The 19658-nt window shown below is 43.7% G+C and overlaps 1 protein-coding gene across 2 annotated transcripts; it reads left to right on the top strand.

The window, feature by feature from the left end:
- The first annotated feature begins 1470 nt into the window (after positions 1 to 1470).
- Positions 1471 to 17439, top strand: Errfi1 (ERBB receptor feedback inhibitor 1). 2 transcript variants are annotated; one of them, XM_045150393.1, is made up of 4 exons: positions 1471 to 1487; positions 13072 to 13263; positions 13365 to 13441; positions 14786 to 17439. In XM_045150393.1, the coding sequence occupies exons 2-4, from the start codon at positions 13142 to 13144 to the stop codon at positions 15967 to 15969; spliced, it is 1383 nt and encodes a 460-aa protein (XP_045006328.1). In that variant the 5' UTR covers positions 1471 to 1487; positions 13072 to 13141; the 3' UTR covers positions 15970 to 17439. The 2 variants fall into 2 exon arrangements, with proteins under 2 accessions (XP_045006328.1, XP_004657733.1); XM_004657676.2 differs by lacking the exon at positions 1471 to 1487 and adding an exon at positions 2691 to 2780.
- Positions 17440 to 19658: the final 2219 nt, after the last annotated feature.

Raw genomic sequence — 19658 nt, 5'->3', positions numbered from 1 at the left:
ACATCATACAGCTCACAGGGGTAAAATGACGATCCTGTTGATCCGCTTTCTCTACAGAAGGGTGTGTTTGATGGTTGCTCTGGTGATTATCATTGTTTTATGAATAGGGGAATATAAAAGCATGCCAATAAGGCACAAATTACAACTGTATTGTAGTAACTAGAAATAGTGTGAACAAGTACTCCTTTTGGATAAAACTGGAGCTCATTGAAGTCCCCATTCAGTACATGCTGCACTGTGAGGTCTGAAAAGATGTTCCCAGTTGGATTTTTTTTTTCCCTGTTTTGGAACACTGGTAATAACATCTGAGTAAGCTGTGAACATCAAGGTGAGGCAGGTGTGGGTAGATTTTTCTGTCATTCTGAAACCTACTTTATCGGGATGTGGTAACTCATGCCCATAACTGCACCTCTTAGGGAGGCTGAGGCAGGAGGATCTCTGTGTTCACTTGAGACCAGCCTGAACTATGTACTGAGTTTCAGACCATCCTGAGCTGCATAGTGAGATTCTGTCTCAAAATAATAACAACAACAACAATAATGATGATTAAATAAAAACTTAATTTGGTAAGAGAATGGGCATTTTTTGTGACTCCTTTCCATAAGCCTACAATAATACTAAGTGATTGACAATAAGAAAATTGAATTGTTAATCGTATTGGGCATGAAAATGACCCACCAAGCCCCTGCAGGCCAGAAGGAGCCATCAGAAAGACAAGGAGGGATGCTGGGCAGCACTCGGGAGGCAGATGTAGGAGGATCGCTGTGAGTTTGAGGCCACCTTGAGACTACATAGTGAATTCCAGGTCAGCCTGAGCTAGACTGAGTCCCTACCTCAAAAAACCAAAAAAAAAAAAAAAAAAAAAAAAAAAAAGGAAAGAAAGAAAGACAAGGAGGGTAGCCCTCTACATTTGTTTGGTTTGCAGCGGAGAAAGGACAGAGTTATACTGCACTTTATATCTGTTTTTTAATTTGGTGCGTAAGGCCTTGAATTCAAAATTAGGCTGTGAATTAAATGAAAAAGAATGTAAGCAAATACACGCGAAAAGGCAAATCATTTCATGGGGTAGGTAGTTAATAGTTAACCAGTAATGGGGCCAGAATCTCTTTCTATATGTTAAACTGGCCCAATTAGGTCGTGCTAAGCACGTAATCATCGGGCATTATCACTGCCTTACAAGACGGGCTCTGCACTCTGCAGCAGACTGCAGAGGCCAGAGGTAGGTCTCCGGCCTCCACTCTGTTGGAGCACCATGCAGGGAATTTATTCTAGTTAAAGTTGGAGGGCTTCTGCCTGTTTGCTTTTTTCTTTAGCTACTCTTGGTTTCTTATCATTTGTAGTATTTATTTTACGGTTAAACTATAAGCCTAAGTTGCATCACCGGCGCCCCCAAGGACCTCCTCCAGCAAGCTTGATGGCGGTTTGTCCTTGGGCATCAGTGGCCGCCCTGGAGCCCGGAGATGAGAAGGCCTGCTCACCACTGACAGGTAATCCTGCGGGAACTGTGGGCGGTGGGGCCTTACTAACTTTGCCAGCAGTCCATGGGGGCTCACCGAGATTCCCTCCCTCAAGGTGTTGGGATCCTGGCTGTCCCTCAGCTCTGCCCTGGCTAGTGAGGTCTGGCTGTCCCTAGCCCTTCCTCCCTGTCTTCCACTGGTCCTTGCCACCCCACTCTGTCACTCACCTCTCCATGCCGCCCCACATAGATCATTCCCGACACTCACCCTCCCACGCTGTCCCCTCACCTTCCCACACTGTCCCATTCTGTGCCTTTCCCACACGCTACCCTTCACCTTCTTACATGGTCCCACACCTTCCCACTCTGCCCCCTCACCTTCTTACACTGTCTCACTCTGCCCCCTCACCTCCCCACACTGCCCCTCACCTCCCCACACTGTCCCCTCACCTCCCCACTCTGCCCCCTCACTTTTCCCTCTGTCCCCTCACCTTCCCACGCTGTCCCCTCACATTCCCACTGTCCCCTCACCTCCCCACACTGTCCCCTCACATTCCCACTCTGTCCCCTCAACTTCCCACACGCCGTCCTTCACCGCCCCCTCCCATATTGCCCCTCACTGCCCCGCCGCAGGCCCCACCGCACCCCCTGGCTCTGGCTGTCCCTAAACAGGCGGTCTCTCCCCACCTTCTCCCTCCACACACCCCACTGCCCCTTCTTAGTGTCCCCCCCCCCCAACGCCGCGGTCCACGGGCCTCGCGGCGAGCGCCCCATCTTTCTCGGGGTGTCCTGGGCCGCATTGGGAAGAATCCCCTTCTATCCCTGCGGGGGCTGCACATGGGGGAAACTCCTCGCGGGGCCGGGCTGCCCGCAGACTTCTGAGGAAAACTGGGTGACAAGACGGGGGGAGGGTTCCCCGGTTCCGCACAGGGGTCCACAGTCCAAGGCTGGGACCCACCCTCTCCTCCCTCAGGGGACAAAGCTGCCTCCCCGTGATGCCCTCGAGACGCCCCGGTGGGCCCCACGCAGACGCTTCGGTCCTGGCATCGCCCCTTTAAGCGAATCACCCTTTCCCGGATTGGCTGCGTGGAGGAGGCGGGGCAGTGAGCGTCGACGTCACGCACTGGGCAGATACTATATATACAGGCGGCGGCGTCCGCTGCGACGGCGGCCCAGTGCGAGGCAGGGAGCGGGAGCGGGCGAGAGCGAGCTAGCGATCGGCGCGGCGCCTGCGCGATGTCGGGGCCCCTGAGCCCGCGGCGCTGAGCCAGCCGGGACGGACATGCGCGGGAGGGCGCCGTGGGGCAGCCGCCGCTCCCCTGGGGTAAGGGGCCTGGCGCACTGAAGTGGACGGACGGGCGGCGCTAGGCTGCCGCGCGGCCCCCAGCGTCTGTGGGATGCGGGGGTGGGGGACTCCGGGACGCGAGGGCGCGGGAGAGGGTGGCGGCGACGACGCGGAGTCTGCCCCGGGACCCGCAGATGGACCCACGGGAGGAAGGGGGGCCGGCCCCACGTCCGCCGAGCCTCTCCTCCACCGAGTGCGCGGGATGGAGCGGACGGGCGAGCCGGGGCTGGGGGGTGTGTGAGATGCGGCGGACGCTCGCCTCCCCGGGGCCATGCACCCGGGCGCGCGGGGCACGTCTCCGCGGTCGCGGACCCCGGGGCTCGTGGGGTCCCTTTCCTCCATGTTTTAGTCGGGGCTGCGCTGTCCTGGTGATCACCGGGTGCCCAGAAAAGCCTTTGCCCTACAAGCTTTGGCTAGAGGCTGCTGCCGGCTCGGTGGCTAGTCGGTGGTTGCTCAACCACCTCGGTGGTCCGCCTCATCCTTCTGATCTTTCTGCGACGAAGGTTATTTCCTAAGGTCTGCTCTCTTAGCTCATGTGTCCTTTTCCTCCTCTCCCAGAAACGTGATTCTTTGCTTGAGGTGACTTAAACCCTGCTTTCAAAGAAAGGAATGGAACTGCAGGCATACCTGTTCAAACGCAAAAGCGGGTTGGGGATTTTGTGTATTTATAATGTATATCCTATCTTTGTTCAAATTAGATGACTCCTTCGCCATGATTGGTGCTGTATTGGTGCTGGTGAGGTCTTTATTAGTAGATTTCATCATTGCTTGAAAGAAACCAGTCTCTTAGCTGATAAAAATGTGAATAGATTGTTAGTCATAAACTTAAGTGTAGTCAGAATAGAGACTGTAGCTTTAAAAGAGATGTGACTTGAGGTACACCTGCAACACAGGTAGGGCAGGACTGGTTTCTAGGCAACTGTCAGGGGTGAAGAAAGGTGAGGTATAAATTGCTTTTTTCCCCTCCCTTCTCGAAGAAGAAAGGGGGTTCTACAAAGTTTTAAGCTTTTGTAAATCTGTTAGGGTGCAGTGGGTGTACATCTATTGAGACTGAAACATCTGCGTTCCCTGTTGCTTAAAAAATTTTTTAAATATTTACTTATGATAATTTTAAGACAAATTTTACAGACTAAAGGTAGTCTGTGTATTTACATCAGCAGAAGACCAAATTTTGCAAAGATCAAAAGAAAAGGAGCTGGTTTCTTGTTAACCTGCTGATTATGATTGATTATCATATGGTATCAATCTGCCCCTTTCTGGATAGTGGCAAACTTAGGAGATATACAGAGGTCTTAGCATAGACGTGAGGCAGAATCTGTGGGTTCCTTCACGTCCTCACCTGTGTTCTGGAGGACATCTACTAATAGGTGGTAAAATTCTTGAACTGTACATTTACATCCTGGCAGATAAACTAGATGGTAAACTCCTTAAGGGCAGGAACTCTGCCTTGTATGGCTTTTATCTTGTGCAGCCTTGCACAGACTTGATGTTGATAAATAAGTGCATGAAAGCATGTTTTACTTTTTAAGGCTCAGCAGGATTGGGCCAGTCACTGATAAGAGTTGGAAAGCAAATCTATTTTTTTTTTCTCCCTTAAATGACTTAATAAATGTCTGAATTATTCCTATTTTTGACAGGTAAAATTGTTTCTCAGTGAATTACTTTTCCTACTTTCAGTTCATAATAGATACTAGTGAGCCTTTTGTATGAATTTAATTATGTTGTAGCCTTGAGTTTTTGTATGACAATAACTTCGTTGCTGCTTCTCAGAAGTTAAACTAGATAATGTTGCCTTTCTGCTCAAACTAATGGTAGCTTTTAAAAGCAAGTTGCCTAATTTACAGGTACAATCTAACATACTAGCAGCTGACCTGATTGTCAGCATACCATCAGGTTGCTTTAGAAGGGTGAGCAGAGGAGGGGAAAGGTGGTGCCCAGGGTAATTCCAGGAATTTAAATGTCACAGTCTCGGCTCCATCTACCAGAGAAGCAACTCTTGCTCTTACTCTCAGTAAATATGAACTGGTACCTTATCGTCAGGACTCACGTAGCATCCTCTGCAGGTGTTTGGTTTTACTTTGTGAAAGCTAATGAATAACTAACTCACTAGATAAACCATCCAATTTTGGCATTCTGGAATTATTCACACAGTTTAAGCACATGTATAAAGCCTGTAGATAATACTGGTGAGCTTAAGGGTTCTAAATGTAAATTACTATCTTAACAGAAGATGAGTGTTAAGGTAGAGAAAACTTACTGTGAGATTCAGACTTCAAAAGGTGAGATTTGGAGTCTTCATTGATACTTTAGTCCACTTCCTTATACCACAGATTGGGGCAGTATTGCAAGATGACCAGTCTTCCAAGCCTCAATGAATATATCTTTAAAATAAAATGTGGAAACTATAGGAATTAAGAGTCCTTCTCAGTTTGGAAATAAAAGGATACTAAGAATTAAAAGTTACTGTTCAAAAGCTCCTATTCATTATTCAAAGATAAGAAACATGACTAGTTACAGACTGTTTTTTTTTTGTTTTTGTTTTAGAAAATACTGTCTCTCGCTCCCATGTGGTAGGCTCTCCTTTACCTTCTGGCTGCCCTCCCCGCCCCCCATCCTTTCGAATTCAATTTGAAAAATCACCTATCCAGACGTTCCTTGACCACCTGTGTAAATATGTTCTCCATCTCCTTGCCCTGTCACTGTGCCCTTGCTCATTTCCTTGAAAGTCACCACAATCTGAAATTGCTCAAATTGTCTGCTAATTTATCATCCCTCTCCTAATTAAACTAAAGATGTCATCAGGCAGCAACCATGTCTGTTTTTACTGAATGTATCTAGTTTAGAATAAGCATTTGATGCATACTTTTGAAAGGACTTATCCTTGCCCTCTAAGAATTTGAAATGAACACTGAGTTAAGTTCTAGTCTCTGCAGTTGGATGCCACTTAGGTCTTAAGTGTCTCACTTAGCCATCCCTTGCTTCAGTAAGCAAGAATGTTAGAAGAAACAAGACTGTGGCCTAGAATGATGATCCCATAGAAAGGAGAGGTAGTGAAAGTGTGGTGGGGAAAACAAAACCCAGGTTTGCTTACAGGGCACAAGAGCCCAGAGGAAAAAAAAAAGCTTTTTTAAAGCTCAGAGCAGGGTGTTTCACCTCGCTTCATTGCTTCATTTCCTCATTTGCAAAATGGAGATTATAATCCCTGCCTCTTCTTAGAGGGATGTTATGGGGATCAAGTGAGATAATATGTAAGAAAGTGATTTGTAATTTGTAGAGTTCTCTACACATATGCAGGATATTTTATTAATAAATTCTAGGTTTTATGACAACCTGTCATTGGGATCTATGGTATGAGTGTATTAAAAGGAAGCCTGTTGGGAGTGAGTGAGTGTGTGTGTGTGTGTAATAATAATAGTAGTAACCCATATGTTTGTGTTATTTAAAAATAACGCTGTACTTGTGCTTTGTCATATATCGTGTCATGGCACTAGTGCATCAGTAAAGATGGTCATAGGTAGTTAACTGGAAACCTTGACCCACTCATTTTAGATACCTAGGATTGGAATAATTGATGGCTTTTAATAGGTTTAAGAAGTTGAAGTGAAGCAGGAGCTTTCTTATGCTATGAGTTACCCAAGAAAAACCATTAGAAACAAGCTTCCCTCTGCCCCCCCCGCCCCATGTATCTGCCTTATCTACAAAAGTCAAGTGTATCTTGGGTAATTTTTATCCCATCAATTTAAAGACCCTGAGGGACTGGAAGAGTGGCTGTGGTATGGGGAATCAATAGCTTCCACTTCAAAGCCAGGCTCTCAGTTATATATAAGTCCTGGCCTTATTGTGGCTCACCAGCTTTGACCTGGACCAAGTTCTGGAACCAAGTCCCACTTCATGCAGTTAGTAAAAGGATGAAATACAGAGAAAACTGCCTGGCAGATAAATGTGTAATGATTGTTAGCTATTGTTAAATGCTACATATTAATTGTAACAATCTGTAGTTGCCCATCGGGTGACTTAAATGCTTGTTAAATAAATTTGAAGTTTTAAAGACTCACTCCCCTTCATTAGACCATTGTGCTCATTGTCATTAAGATTACAACAGAACCCACAAATCTTTTGTCAGGGACACACTATTGTGTATATGTCAGAAAGGAATAATATTTTCCATCCTCTGTGTGTATGACTACTGATTGGTGGTGTGTTCTGTAGGAAAAGTACAAACAACAGAATACATTCCTGCTGCCCTACTTTTCTGTATCACACGAAAATCCTGTGGGCCCTGACTGAATCAAAAGGCCATTGATGATAGTAGTTGAATGGACAGAGTTTTGTTAGCTTGCTGTTTCTTTAAATACTTAGCTAGGAAGTTTCTGAGTTATTGAAGAAAGTCTGCCACTTAATTTTTACTCTGACAGTCTGAAAATGGATTATTTTCCTTGTTTCCTCCATTTTCATCACCTACAAATGAGCCAATATGTGCTGGGCATGTGTAAGGGCCTCAGAGGAATGGAGCTTCAGACTCAAATTTTTCCCATATTAAAAGTCATCCATACATTTACTTTAAGGGCAAGGGACGTTGTCCTTAACTTTTTTCCCCTACATCAAAATCATAGCTTTTAAAAATGAAATCTGAAGAACTCTGGATTGGGGCCTTTGCTTCTGAAAAATCTATGAAAGTCATTCTTTTACTTTACATAAATTCAGGATACACAACCTGCTTTGTTCAGGATAGCAAATGGTCTTTCAGCTGCATTGACCTGCATAACTGCTGTCACCAGGGAAGACATAAGGTAACTCTATTTATAGCCAAAATTTACAACAGAAATCTGATTAGAAACATGACATATCCTATAATTTTAGATCCTCTTATGTAGCTCTCATAAATGCTGCATTTGTAGATAAATGTCAAGTTTTCTTGGGTTATTAATAAAGTTCCATATAATAGTCAAGCTGAATGTATACTGTGTCAAATAGACTAGTTATTAGTGTTTTAGACATTAATTACAATAAAATTCTTGGATTCTTTTCCATTTTCTCAAAGGTGATTAGACTTTTTAATGGACATAGACATAGGCAATTGTATATTTGGGAAGGGTTGAAGAGTATGGAATGTGTCATGTTTCTGATTGGTTTCTTTTTCCCTGCTTATGGAAGTAGGTAGGTAGGTAGGTAGGTAATTGTTAAATGCAGTTAAAAAGACCATTTATCATCCTGAATAAACAGAAATCAGGTTCTAGAACCAGATTGAAAGAAGGAAATTACATCACACTCTTAAATAAGGAAGCACTGGGCAGAACTAGATGAGTTGTATGACAAAAATGTGCCCCTCCTCCTCATGTGGATTGCTCCCGAGATTTATTAATGAGATCTGGTGGCAAGGTAAGCATATCTAGGTTAGTGTCTTAAGGTAGCCTGGGTTTTGTGTGTGTAGACCTATGTTTTAAAGCAGTTTCAAAGAGCATATTCTCATGCATGTGAATTCATCTTATGAAGAGGTGTGCATTTGTTTTTGGTATAATGTAACTTTAACTTTTTTAATAAACAAGAACAGTAACCCTAACATTAGCGACAAAACACAGTAGATTCATTATAATCCCAAAGGAATAATGAATAGGAAAAAGTAAAATTTATTGTTTGCAGAAAGTACTCTCCCACCCACCATGCTTTAAGTACCTAGTACCAGAAGCCATTTAGAAAACTGTGCTATAAACCATTGTGGCCTGAACGTTTTACTCAGCCTACATATTGTCCACTTTGGATTTGAGAACAAATTTAGGCTATCCTAAACTTAGGTAGTCTCACCACCCTAATATACAACAAGTTGATCATTTCCAAATCTTTGCTCCTTCCCTTAACTTTTTTCTAACTTTCAGCCTAGGAAAACGTTAATGTAATTATACTTTAAAACAGGAAACGGCTATTTTCTCAATGTCCACTTAATAAATATTTATTAGAAGTTCGTGTGCCAGGATCTACAGGAGGAAAGATGTAAATCAGATTCCAGTCCTGTCCTAGGAGACCTGGAGGCTATGAGAGGAACCTGGACAAAGCACAGAATGGCCAGGGACAGAAAGACACTGCTCTGGCTCTCTCTGTAAAGGAGGGGACTCATGGGATGGGGGACATAGCATGAAGAGAGTTGGCCTTAAACTTTAGGCGAAAGAAGTTAGAACTGAGGCTGGGCATGGTGGTGCATGCCTTTAATCCCAGCACTTAGGAGGCTGAGGTAGGAGGTCTGTAGGAGTTTGAGGCCACCCTGTGACTACATAGTGGATTCCAGGTCAGCCTGGGCTGGAGCAAAACCCCACCTCCACCCCCCCCAAAAAGAAGTTAGAGCTGAAAAGGTAGGTTAAGAGTCTGTTGTGAATGTCTTTCATGAAAGGCAAGGTTTTATTTAGGAGCTTTTGCAGGTTCTTTTTCAGTGGCAGTTAAGGAATGTTGACCTGATCCTAATATGTAGAATGGGCTGCGTATTCTTAAGACTAGAAGCCAGTTGGAGCCTATGAAGAGGAGAGGTCCAGGAATGAAGTCTGGGGAGATGGTTGGTTCATTGGCTAAAGGCACTTCTTTGCAAAGTCTGCCTGCAGGCCCAGGTTCAATTCCCCAGTATCCACCTAAAGCCAGATGCATAGTGGTGCATGCATCTGGAGTTCATTTGCACTGGCAAGAGGCCCTGGTATGCCCATTTTCTCTCAAATAAGAATATTTTTAAAAAGTGGTGGCAAGTGAAGTATGATCCTGGACCTGGAAGGAAGGAAGGAAAAGGATTAAGTGAAAGGAGGTGTTGGGTTTATAGCTTGTGAGATGCCAGAGGACCATCCAAGTGGAAAGATGGTCACTAGACAGTAGATGCAGAGCTGAAGCTTGAGCCAGGCTGGAATCCTCTACTCAGCAGCTGTGTGTGGAAGCGAAGCTTGAAGGCTTAAAGAGTTTTACTCTTCCTTAAAGTTGAAAAAAAAGTAGTATTAACAGAAAAGAGTAATTTGCTTCTGGGATTGGTTTTAAATTTTTTTTTTTAAAATTTACTTCATAGAGCGAATGTGTGTGCTAGGGCCTCCAGCCACTGGCCAACTGCAAACGAATTCCAGACACGTGTGCATCCTTGTACATCTGGCTAATGTGGGTCCTAGGGAATTGAACCCAGGTCCTTTGGTTTTGCAGGCAAACGCCTTAACTGCTAAGCCATCCCTCCAGCCTCTGGGATTGGTTTTTAACCCATTAATTCTAGGAGGTAGGAAGGAAAAAAATCCAAAGATTTGGGTCCTTGTCTATACCAGGCTACCTGGATTAACATTTACTTTTCTGCTTTTTTTTTTTTTTTTTTTTTTTTGAGGTAGGGTTTCACTCTAGCCCAGGCTGACCTGAAATTCACTATGGAGTCTCAGGGTGGCCTTGAACTCACGGTGATCCTCCTACCTCTGCTAAATGCTGGGATTAAAGACAAGTGCCACCACGCCCAGCTGATTTTTGCATTTTTTAACAAAATGCCTTTCTTGTAATTTTAGGTATTGATGTTTCACATGAGTAAAGGGGGAGTAGGTCCTAATTTATTAAATTATAAAGTAGAAATAGTTTAAAATTTGACAGAATCTGATAAAATTAGAAGCATGGCAGCACTAGTCAGTTTCACTTGAGCAGAATGTGTTGTTTTATTAGCTTGAGGTTGACCAAACTGACTGACTCCCCCACCTCACCAGAAGAGTATCAGGTGGTTTCATAACCTGAATTAAAATCTCAAGAACCTTTTTTTTTTTTTTTAAGTTTGCATCTAAACCCATAGCCTGTTGCTCTTTTGGGTTCTACAGCTCAAGTTATTTTCCAAAAGAAGTGAACACGGCAATTACATTGCCGTTCTTGCTTCTCCTATGCAAGCAAGTAGGAAGTTGGGACAGTTTCATAACATGGCCCATTCACAATTCCCCATTGAAATTTAGAGGCAGGTCACCTTCTATGAATACACAAAGACACTATTGTGGTCAGGAGTGAGCTGGCTTAGTGAACACAATTCTTTTTATACTAAAAAAATTTTTTTTCTTAAGAAAGCTAACAAGTAGGTGATGGAAACAATGAATAAAAAATAACTTTTTCTAGAATATATAAATAATTTTAAGGGACCATTGAAATGTAAGTTTAGAATTCCGAGGCAACTTGAGCAGAGGCGATAGTTACACAATCACTCTGTTGAAAGCTAGGATGTAGATGGCATTAGGAGGCTGACACAGTAATTACTAGTAGTACTTGTTGGCTTGCCGACAGGTGGGGGTTGGGCCTCCAGTATCCCCCGCAGCATTTTCCTGTAATCACGATGAACAATCTTCAAACGTGTGCTTTCAAACTACTTAAACACCATATTCTTCCTCCCATCTTGCCTTTCGTTTTCATATGACCACAGATCCTTTCCCTGCGTCTCTCCAGCACTTGTAGAATGCTCAGAAAAAGCATTACAAGCCACCAGGCTGAACACACAGAAGGAGAGGCTAGCCTTAAAAACAAACAAACAAACTGGGTTTTAAATTTATTATAGCTTTACTTGGTAAATATTACATGTGCTTCATTTTGGTAATCTAAAACCAACACTCAGAAGACTTCCCAATAATGAGGTTTAACTAACAGATCATTTGTCATGTATCTTTGAAAGACTGGTTTAAAGAAAAATAATGCTTGACTCTGAAATCAAATATTCTAAGATTATCATAAAATCACTGCCTTACGTATCAAAACAGTAGGTTTTGGGATAGAAAAATACAGAAGTTCAGGAATTAGGACCTAACCCTTGTTACAGTGTCACTGAAATCTCTATAACCAATAGAATGTTATTATCTATACTCCTTTTTAGTGATATGTGGTGGATATATTAAACACTTGCTTATAAAACAAATCCTATGCCTTACATACTGTTTACATTCAGGAGATAACAAACGTTCATGTATTGAGCACTTACCCATGTTCAAGGTTCTTATGAGTAAAAAGTGACTGGGACATAACTGCTTGTCTCTGAGTTCATGACCTAGGAGGACTATGCTTTGTGAAGAATAGATTTTTGGGTGCTGAGCAATTAAAAAAAAAAGGACCACCTATGTCGCCCCTCCTCCAGCAAGTGTTTCCTGGTTACCTTCATAGCATCCTCAGTCCTAAACAGTGTCAGCACTAAATACACAAATACTTTGAGAAAGTATTATAGAGTATGTCTGTGGAGATCTCAAGAGGGGCCCCATGTTACTGATAGATGGGTACATGGGAACATCTGAAGACAGCAGGAGCTGGGGCTCTTTAGGACCCACATTGTAGTTAATTATAAAGTTCGAAAGAGTCTGTGGGGACCCTAAAGCTGTAGAGCCAGACAGAAGATCACTGAAGTTGAAATGCTACTAGCTTTAGAAAAAAATGTTCGTCACTCTTTAAGCCATGTCTTCCAGGGGAGTTGAGCATTGCACAAAGGAGAATGTAAAGAATGTACCTTTAAGTTTGTCTTTGAAAAGGAGGGAGGAAGCTGCCCCAAGCTGACACTTAAGCTAGTAATCTTGCAGAACTTGATTTTTACAGGATAATGGAAATTAGTATCTTCATATGTGTCTTAAGCAAGTAATAACTGAGACAATTTCTTCTGTGGCCAACCTTGACATACAGAATCCAAACAAACGCTAGGCTCTGCGGCAGCCAGTTGCCAGTCCTGTAGCATCTGTCTAATGCTGAGCATCAGTGAAGGCTGGTTCAGAAGGGCGGGTACAGTACTTTCTGAAGTTACTGTTTTTGTTTGGGGAGGCAGGGGTCTTGATATGTAGCTCAGGTTGGAACCCATCATCATCCTTTTGCCTCAGCTTCCCAAGTGCTGGGATCACAGGCATGCATTCCCATGCCTTACTTGAAATTACTGTTTAAGCTTGGGAAAAATGAACAGGGTTGCCCTGTGCTTCCTGTGCAGGACAGCTGTGCCACAGGAGGCAGTTTAGTGAGCTGGAGGGAGGTTTGCGTTCTTTGGAAAGTGAGCAGGATTTGTGTGCCTGGTAGCAGCAGGTCTGTCTAGCTCATTCTGTGAAAAACTTTTCAAGTGTTGAGTTAGTATTTACAAAATATAAAAATTATTTTATTGTCTCATTTTAAGTGCCCTCATGAGAAGAATTAAACAAAAGTCTACAACCAAATTTTTCTATCCCTACCCCCAGGTCTCTAATATTAACCTACTTATGTTATACTTTTAAACTGTCATAGCAGTATATGTGTAGTTCTTGATTGTTTCACTTATTCTCTCCTTTCTTCTTGATCCCCTTAGGGAATGAAAGCTACTGGTTGACTTAAAACCCCTGGGTTTCACCAATCTAGACATCCCAGAAGAAGGCACAATGTCAACAGCAGGAGTTGCTGCTCAGGAGATTAGAGTCCCATTAAAAACTGGATTTCTACATAATGGCCAGGCCCTGGGGAATGTGAAGACCTGCTGGGGCAGTCGGAGTGAATTTGGAAAGTAAGTGAAGAAGTGATGCTGCTGTGTGTGAGATTGTGTGTGTGAGAGTGTGTGTGTGTGTCAGTACTTGCTCATAACCAACTGCTTCCTTTGCTTTACAGTAACTTCTTAAATATTGATCCAATAACTATGGCCTACAGTCTGAACTCTCCTGCCCAGGAGCACTTCACCTCTATCGGTATGTATTCTGAAAGTCTGAGGACACTGGCTTCATGTGATAAGGAAGCTGGCAGATTGTTGTGGCTTGTCCTCCAGCAGTAGTTTTTAAATGAGGAAACCTGAGCAATTTCCAACAATAGTCTGACCCCTAGTGGCAGCAGATTCTGAAGATAAGCCTGTTTTTCTTACTACCTGTGTTGTGAGTCACTGATTCCTAAAGAGAACTATTTGTGGAAGGGAAATTTTTAAAAAGCAAGAAATAGGGCTGGAGAGATGGCTTAGCAGTTAAAGCACATGCCTGCGGAGTCTAAGGATCCCCGTTCTATTCTCCAGGTCCCACGTTAGCCAGATGCACAAGGGGGTGCGTCCGTCTGGAGTTTCTTTGCAGTGGCTAGAGGCCCTAGCATGCCCATTCTCTCACTCTCTCCCTTTTTCTCTCCCTCCCTCTCTCTGTCTCTAATAAATAAATAAAAATAGATAAAATCTTTGAAAAAAATCAAGAAATAGTTCTCAGGGCTGGAGAGATGGCTCAGGGACTATCGATACTTTCTTGTAAAGCCTACTTGTCTGGGTTTGATTCCCTAAAACCCATGTAAAACCAGATGCACAAAGTGGCACATGCATCTGGAGTTCGTTTGGAACAGCAAGAGGCTCCTGGTGTACCCATATCCTTTACCCCTCTCTCTCCCTCTCAAATGATTTTTAAAAAGTTCTCTTTCAGGTACAATGTGTACTTAGCTTTGAGAAACCTTGGGCAGTATTTCCCATCTTCATTCCTATACTAAATGCATGTTTGAAAGCAATATAGGAAAGTTGTATGAATGCCAATCATACTCAGGAAGTTGTATGCATATATCTTTTAATGTGAACATTTTATTCCTTAGATATTTGTCAAGGCTGCTTGTCAGTTGAATATATTGCAAGTGAATTTATTCACTCAGTATTATGATGTGCTAGCAGTAAGGACCTGTCTTATCTCGCTCATGCCCAACATGTCTTGTACTGTTGCATGTCTTAAATGGCAAGGCTGGCATAGCATGGTATTCATGTAAAGTATATGCTATTCATCTTCTGAAAATTTTGCACATCACAAAACTTGCCTGGGATGTGTGGGTGTGTGTCATGCACATGTCCAAGAGAGATGGCAGAGATAATTTGTTCTTTGAACCAGATCACGTGTGTTCCCCATCTCTGGCTCTAATTACACCTGTGGTGGTTGCATGGGTGTTCTGATGTTACAGCATCAGGTGTTTCACTAACGTGGGCAGAGAACTGGAGGGCTCAGGTACGCAGGCTCAGTCTTGTGGGGTGGGGATGTGGGAATATCGTACTAACCTTGATGAGCATCCCTTGTTCATTTCAGGGCGTGCTTCACAATCTGTTGCAGTGAATGGCCACTTCTTTGCAGAACATGGTCCATCTCCGAAGTCAAACTTGCCCCCTCTTATTATTTCCCCAAGTGAAAGCTTGGGACATTGTGAAGAGGATCAAATTGTGTGTGGCTTTAAGAAACTCTCAATAAATGGGGTCTGCCCCACCACACCTCCACTTACACCCATAAAAAACTGCTCTCCCCTCCTCCCCTGTGCAGCTGTATGTGATCGGGGCTCTCGGCCACTCCCACCACTGCCCATCTCTGAAGACCTCTCTCTGGACGAGGCAGACTGTGAGGTAGAATTCCTAACCAGCTCAGACACAGACTTCCTTTTAGAAGACTGTGCACTTTCTGGTTTCAAATACGACATTCCTGGCAGGCGAAGCTTCCGTGGGTGTGGACAAATCAACTATGCATATTTTGACACCCCAACTGTTTCTGTAGCAGATCTCAGTTCCGCGTCTGACCAGAATGGGGGTGTCCCAGATCCAAATCCTCCCCCACCTCAAAACCACCGCAGATTAAGGAGGTCTCACTCAGGACCAGCGGGGTCCTTTAACAAGCCAGCCATCCGGATATCCAGCTACATACACCGAGCTTCTCCCAGCTCTGATGAAGAAAAGCCTGAGGTGCCCCCCAGGATTCCTATACCTCCCAGGCCAGCAAAGCCAGACTACAGAAGGTGGTCAGCAGAAGTGACCTCCAGCACCTACAGCGATGAAGACAGGCCTCCCAAAGTTCCCCCACGAGAACCTCTGTCACGGAGTAATTCCCGTACCCCAAGTCCTAAGAGCCTTCCATCTTACCTCAATGGGGTCATGCCCCCAACTCAGAGTTTTGCTCCTGACCCCAAATATGTCAGCAGCAAAGCTCTACAAAGACAGAACAGTGAGGGATCTGCCAACAAGGTTCCCTGCATCCTGCCCATTATTGAAAATGGGAAGAAGGTTAGTTCAACACATTATTACCTACTACCTGAGAGACCACCATACCTAGACAAATATGAAAAGTTTTTTAGGGAAGCAGAAGAAACAAGCCCAAGTGCCCCAATCCAGCCATTACCTGCTGCCTGTGGTATGGTTTCTGCTGCAGACAAGCTGGACTCCAGGATGAAAATGGATCTGGGGGGCCACGTGAAGCGCAAACACTTATCGTACGTGGTTTCTCCCTAGATGTGGGGGTCATGGTTCAGCAGAAGTTACATGGGAGCAGTTGGCTCTCAGTTTTCCAGTTTGAAGTTCACAGAACCATCTGTCAGATTGCAAAATGAAATTGGTGAACTCTGTCTTAATAAGAAAAGGTGTGAGCAGTCATGAGGTGCTGTTATGCGGAGAATCCTTGATTTTCCCTGATTTTGTCAGCATAGGAGAAAAAGTCTATAATTTAAAGATGTGATAGTGGGGAGGGAAGGATGGGGCAACTTTTACATATTGACTACATTATATACCTATGTATAAACTTGTGGTATAACCATAGACCATAGCTGCAGAATAACCAATTAGTCACTATCTTAGAGTAATATATATTCAGAATAATGAAAACTCAAGCTGGAGGAATGGCTCAGGATAGCCTGAAAATTGAGCAAATGGAAGAAAAAAAAAACCAGTATTTAGATCAAAACCATAATTTTGTTATGTTTGGTAAGTTTGAAGATTTTTGGCTTGTAGGCCTGCTATATAGTTTGTTTCATATATTTTTTGCAAGCAGTGTCTCCATCTAGGAAAGGGCCTGTGTTCTTTACTAGGCTTGGACCATCATGTCTAAGTCGTCCCAAGGCCTAATACTTCCAGCTTGTGGATTTTATCTTTTTGAGGGGAAAGATAGCAATTTCTTCACAGCCATATTATCCCTTGTGCATGTCTCCCATTTTGAAAATTGACAGTAAGAACTGGTGGATGATTTTTCCATGCTTTCTCCCATCCACAGAGATGCCCCACTGTTGCAGGGGCTTTGGAGGTGGTAGAATATGGATGGAGTTGTACTTGCCATCAGCGTTTGGGATGTGAGTTTTATAGACTAATGAAGCAGTTAGCTATGTGATTGAGAGTTACTATGTGGAGATGTGTGGTGTGTTTTTTGTTGTTTTTCTTTTTTTTTTTTTTTTAGACTATTAATAAACAAATACAGCACAAGCTGGACTTGTGTTGCTGGTTCCCATTCAGTATTCCCTGGGGATTGTTTGCTTTTTAAGTGAAACACTTCTGACCAATAGCACAATACGTCTTAATGCCAGAGGTCACTTCAGCATCTTCTGCTTTGGAAACTCCCATGGCTAGCTGCTTCACTGCCTCGAGATTCAGAGAGACACGAAGCTTGTGTTCATTTTCTTACATCCTCTGATGCATTTATCTCATATAGATAAGCACAAAAGAGAAGGTGCTCACTAACAGAGGGACATTGCTGCGATGTTCTCTTAATGGTTAAGCTGTTCAGTTTAAACTGCTGAATGACACTATTTGAGCTATTTAAAGCTTATTATATTTTAGTATGAACTAAATGAAGGTTAAAACATGCTTTAGAAAGTGCACTGATTTCTGCATTGTGTACAGTGTTGGACAAAGGACTTGTTCATTTGTTGCATTATTTTGAATATTGTCTTTTCATTTTAATAAAGTTATATTACTTATTTATGACACCGTTAATAGTTTCTTGCCTAAACACTATAAAATGTCTCAAGCAGTTGTGTCCTTTTCAACCACAAGGGAAAATTTGTTCAAGTTTAATACACTTTCAAACTCGCTGTCCTTTTCTAAACAATTTAGCAACTTTATTTGTGGATGTACGTCAGTTGGTAGCATGCACGAAGCCCTGGGTTAAATATCCAACACAATATAAAATCAAGAAGTTTGCTTTTTTATTTTTTTATTTATTTTTTTGTTTTGTTTTTCGAGGTAAGGTCTCACTCTGGTCCAGGCTGACCTGGAATTAACTCTGCCATCTCAGGGTGGCCTTGAACTCATGGCAATCCTCCTACCTCTGCCTCCCGAGTGCTGGGATTAAAGGCGTGCGCCACCATGCCTGGCTGCTTTTTTATTTTTATTGATTACTTTATTCATTTATTTATTTGGTTTTTCGAGGCAGAGTCTTGCTTTAACCCAGGCTGACCTGAAATTCAATATGTAGTTTCAGGGTGGCCTTGAACTCAAAGTGATCCTTCTACCTGTGCCTAAGTGCTGGAATTAGAAGGTGTGAGCCACCGCACCCAGCACAGTTTGCTTTTTAAAAAATATTTATTTGCAAACAGAGAAGAGAGAGATGGAATGGGTGTGTCAGACCCTCCAGCCACTGCAAATGAACTCCAGGTGCATGTGCCACTTGTGCATCTGGCTTTACCTGTCTTTCTCTCCCCTTCTGCCACTCTGGTTTCAGTTCTGGGCACTAACGTGAGTTCTTGGCTGTCACAGCTACATTTCTTCTCTACAGTGTTCTCTACACAACAGCCACAGTAATCTTTTCCAAAATGGTGAATTGAACTTGGGTCGTTAGGCTTTGTAGGCAAGCATCTTAATTGCTGAGCCATCTATCCAGCCCAAGCAGTTTGCTTTTACCTGTAAAGATTATGTAAACTTGATTCTTGTGCTATCAAAACAGTCACACTCGGGGCAGGGGCTGACAAGGAAAGAGCAGTGGCAGAAACCAGTGCAGTCCTACAGAGTACATCTATCTGGTTTCTTTTGAGTTTTAGGGACTAAGTCTGGGTTAGTCTGGGTCCTGTGGGAGGCTTCGCTGCTTGCTTGTTTAAAGCCATTGAGAGAAACCTTGCTGCCCTACCCTCAGAGAGAGAGTGTCTGGTTGCTGTCTAGCAAGGTGCTTCATCAGAGCTACATGGCCCTTGGTCTCAGTGGCTCATCCTCTACTTTCTTGAGACAGTCCCGCCATCCTTACCTTGGACAACCCAGGCTCTGTTATTCCTAGGTGATAGTACCAGCCTCGGGACCTTAACCAAGCATTCAACTGACCTGAGTGAAAGTTCCAACTTTTGCCTTTTTGTATCTGTATTGTGTGGATTATTTGACATTTTATCTCCCTTTCTCCTTGGCAAAGTGTGGGGAAATTGGATGACTATGAAAACTGCATCTTCCCCGTAATCCCCAGCACATGGCAAGGGTCTGAACCATGAGAATGGCTGTGGTCGTCTGAGAGGTATCATTTCTGGCATTTTCCAGATGAGCATGAGTTTAGGATGTTTATTCAGCAAGTTTTGTTGAGTGGCAGCCACATGTTAAAGCTGGAAAGAAAAAGAGACCCTCTCTACATATGGAATTTAAAAGTGCTTAAAGGGTAACAAACAGAAGGGCTGACAGGTGACTGAAGGGCATTTACCCTTGGAGTTGGAGGTGGGGGTAGTGAGTTGTGAGGGATGTCAGAGAAAGCAAGCCTACGGGACCCAACAGCAGGAAGACACTAGGCATAGTCACAGAAGGCCACTGGCCAGGAGTAGGCTGGGTGGTGGAAAAAGGCAGTGGGCACAACTCAAAGGATCCCAAGTGGGAGAGGAACGCTATGTGATTTGTCTTAGAAAAGATGACTGGCTGTTGTGTAGAGAAGAAATGCAGCTGTGGCAGCCAAGAACTCACGTTGGTACCCAGAACTGAAACCAAAGCAGGGGGCAGGGTCCAGATCATGGAGGTGGGCTGTATGCCAGCCTCAGGAGCAGGGACCTGCTTCCTGTCCTCGCCTGAGCACTGCCGGGCACAGCAGTGTCAGAAGGACCGGTGGGTTGAGTGGTTGAGCGTTGCATTTACCTCACCAGCATCCATTTCTTGCCCCTCCCCCACTACCTTTCCTTTCACTTGTTCCTCCCACTTTGCTTTTTCTCTGACTTCTGACTTTTCCCTTGAATTTGCAGGAATACAACTTT

This window comes from Jaculus jaculus, chromosome 5, assembly GCF_020740685.1.
Source record: "Jaculus jaculus isolate mJacJac1 chromosome 5, mJacJac1.mat.Y.cur, whole genome shotgun sequence".
Classification (NCBI taxonomy): Eukaryota; Metazoa; Chordata; class Mammalia; order Rodentia; family Dipodidae; genus Jaculus; species Jaculus jaculus.
This window is presented reverse-complemented; position numbering and strand designations above follow the sequence as displayed.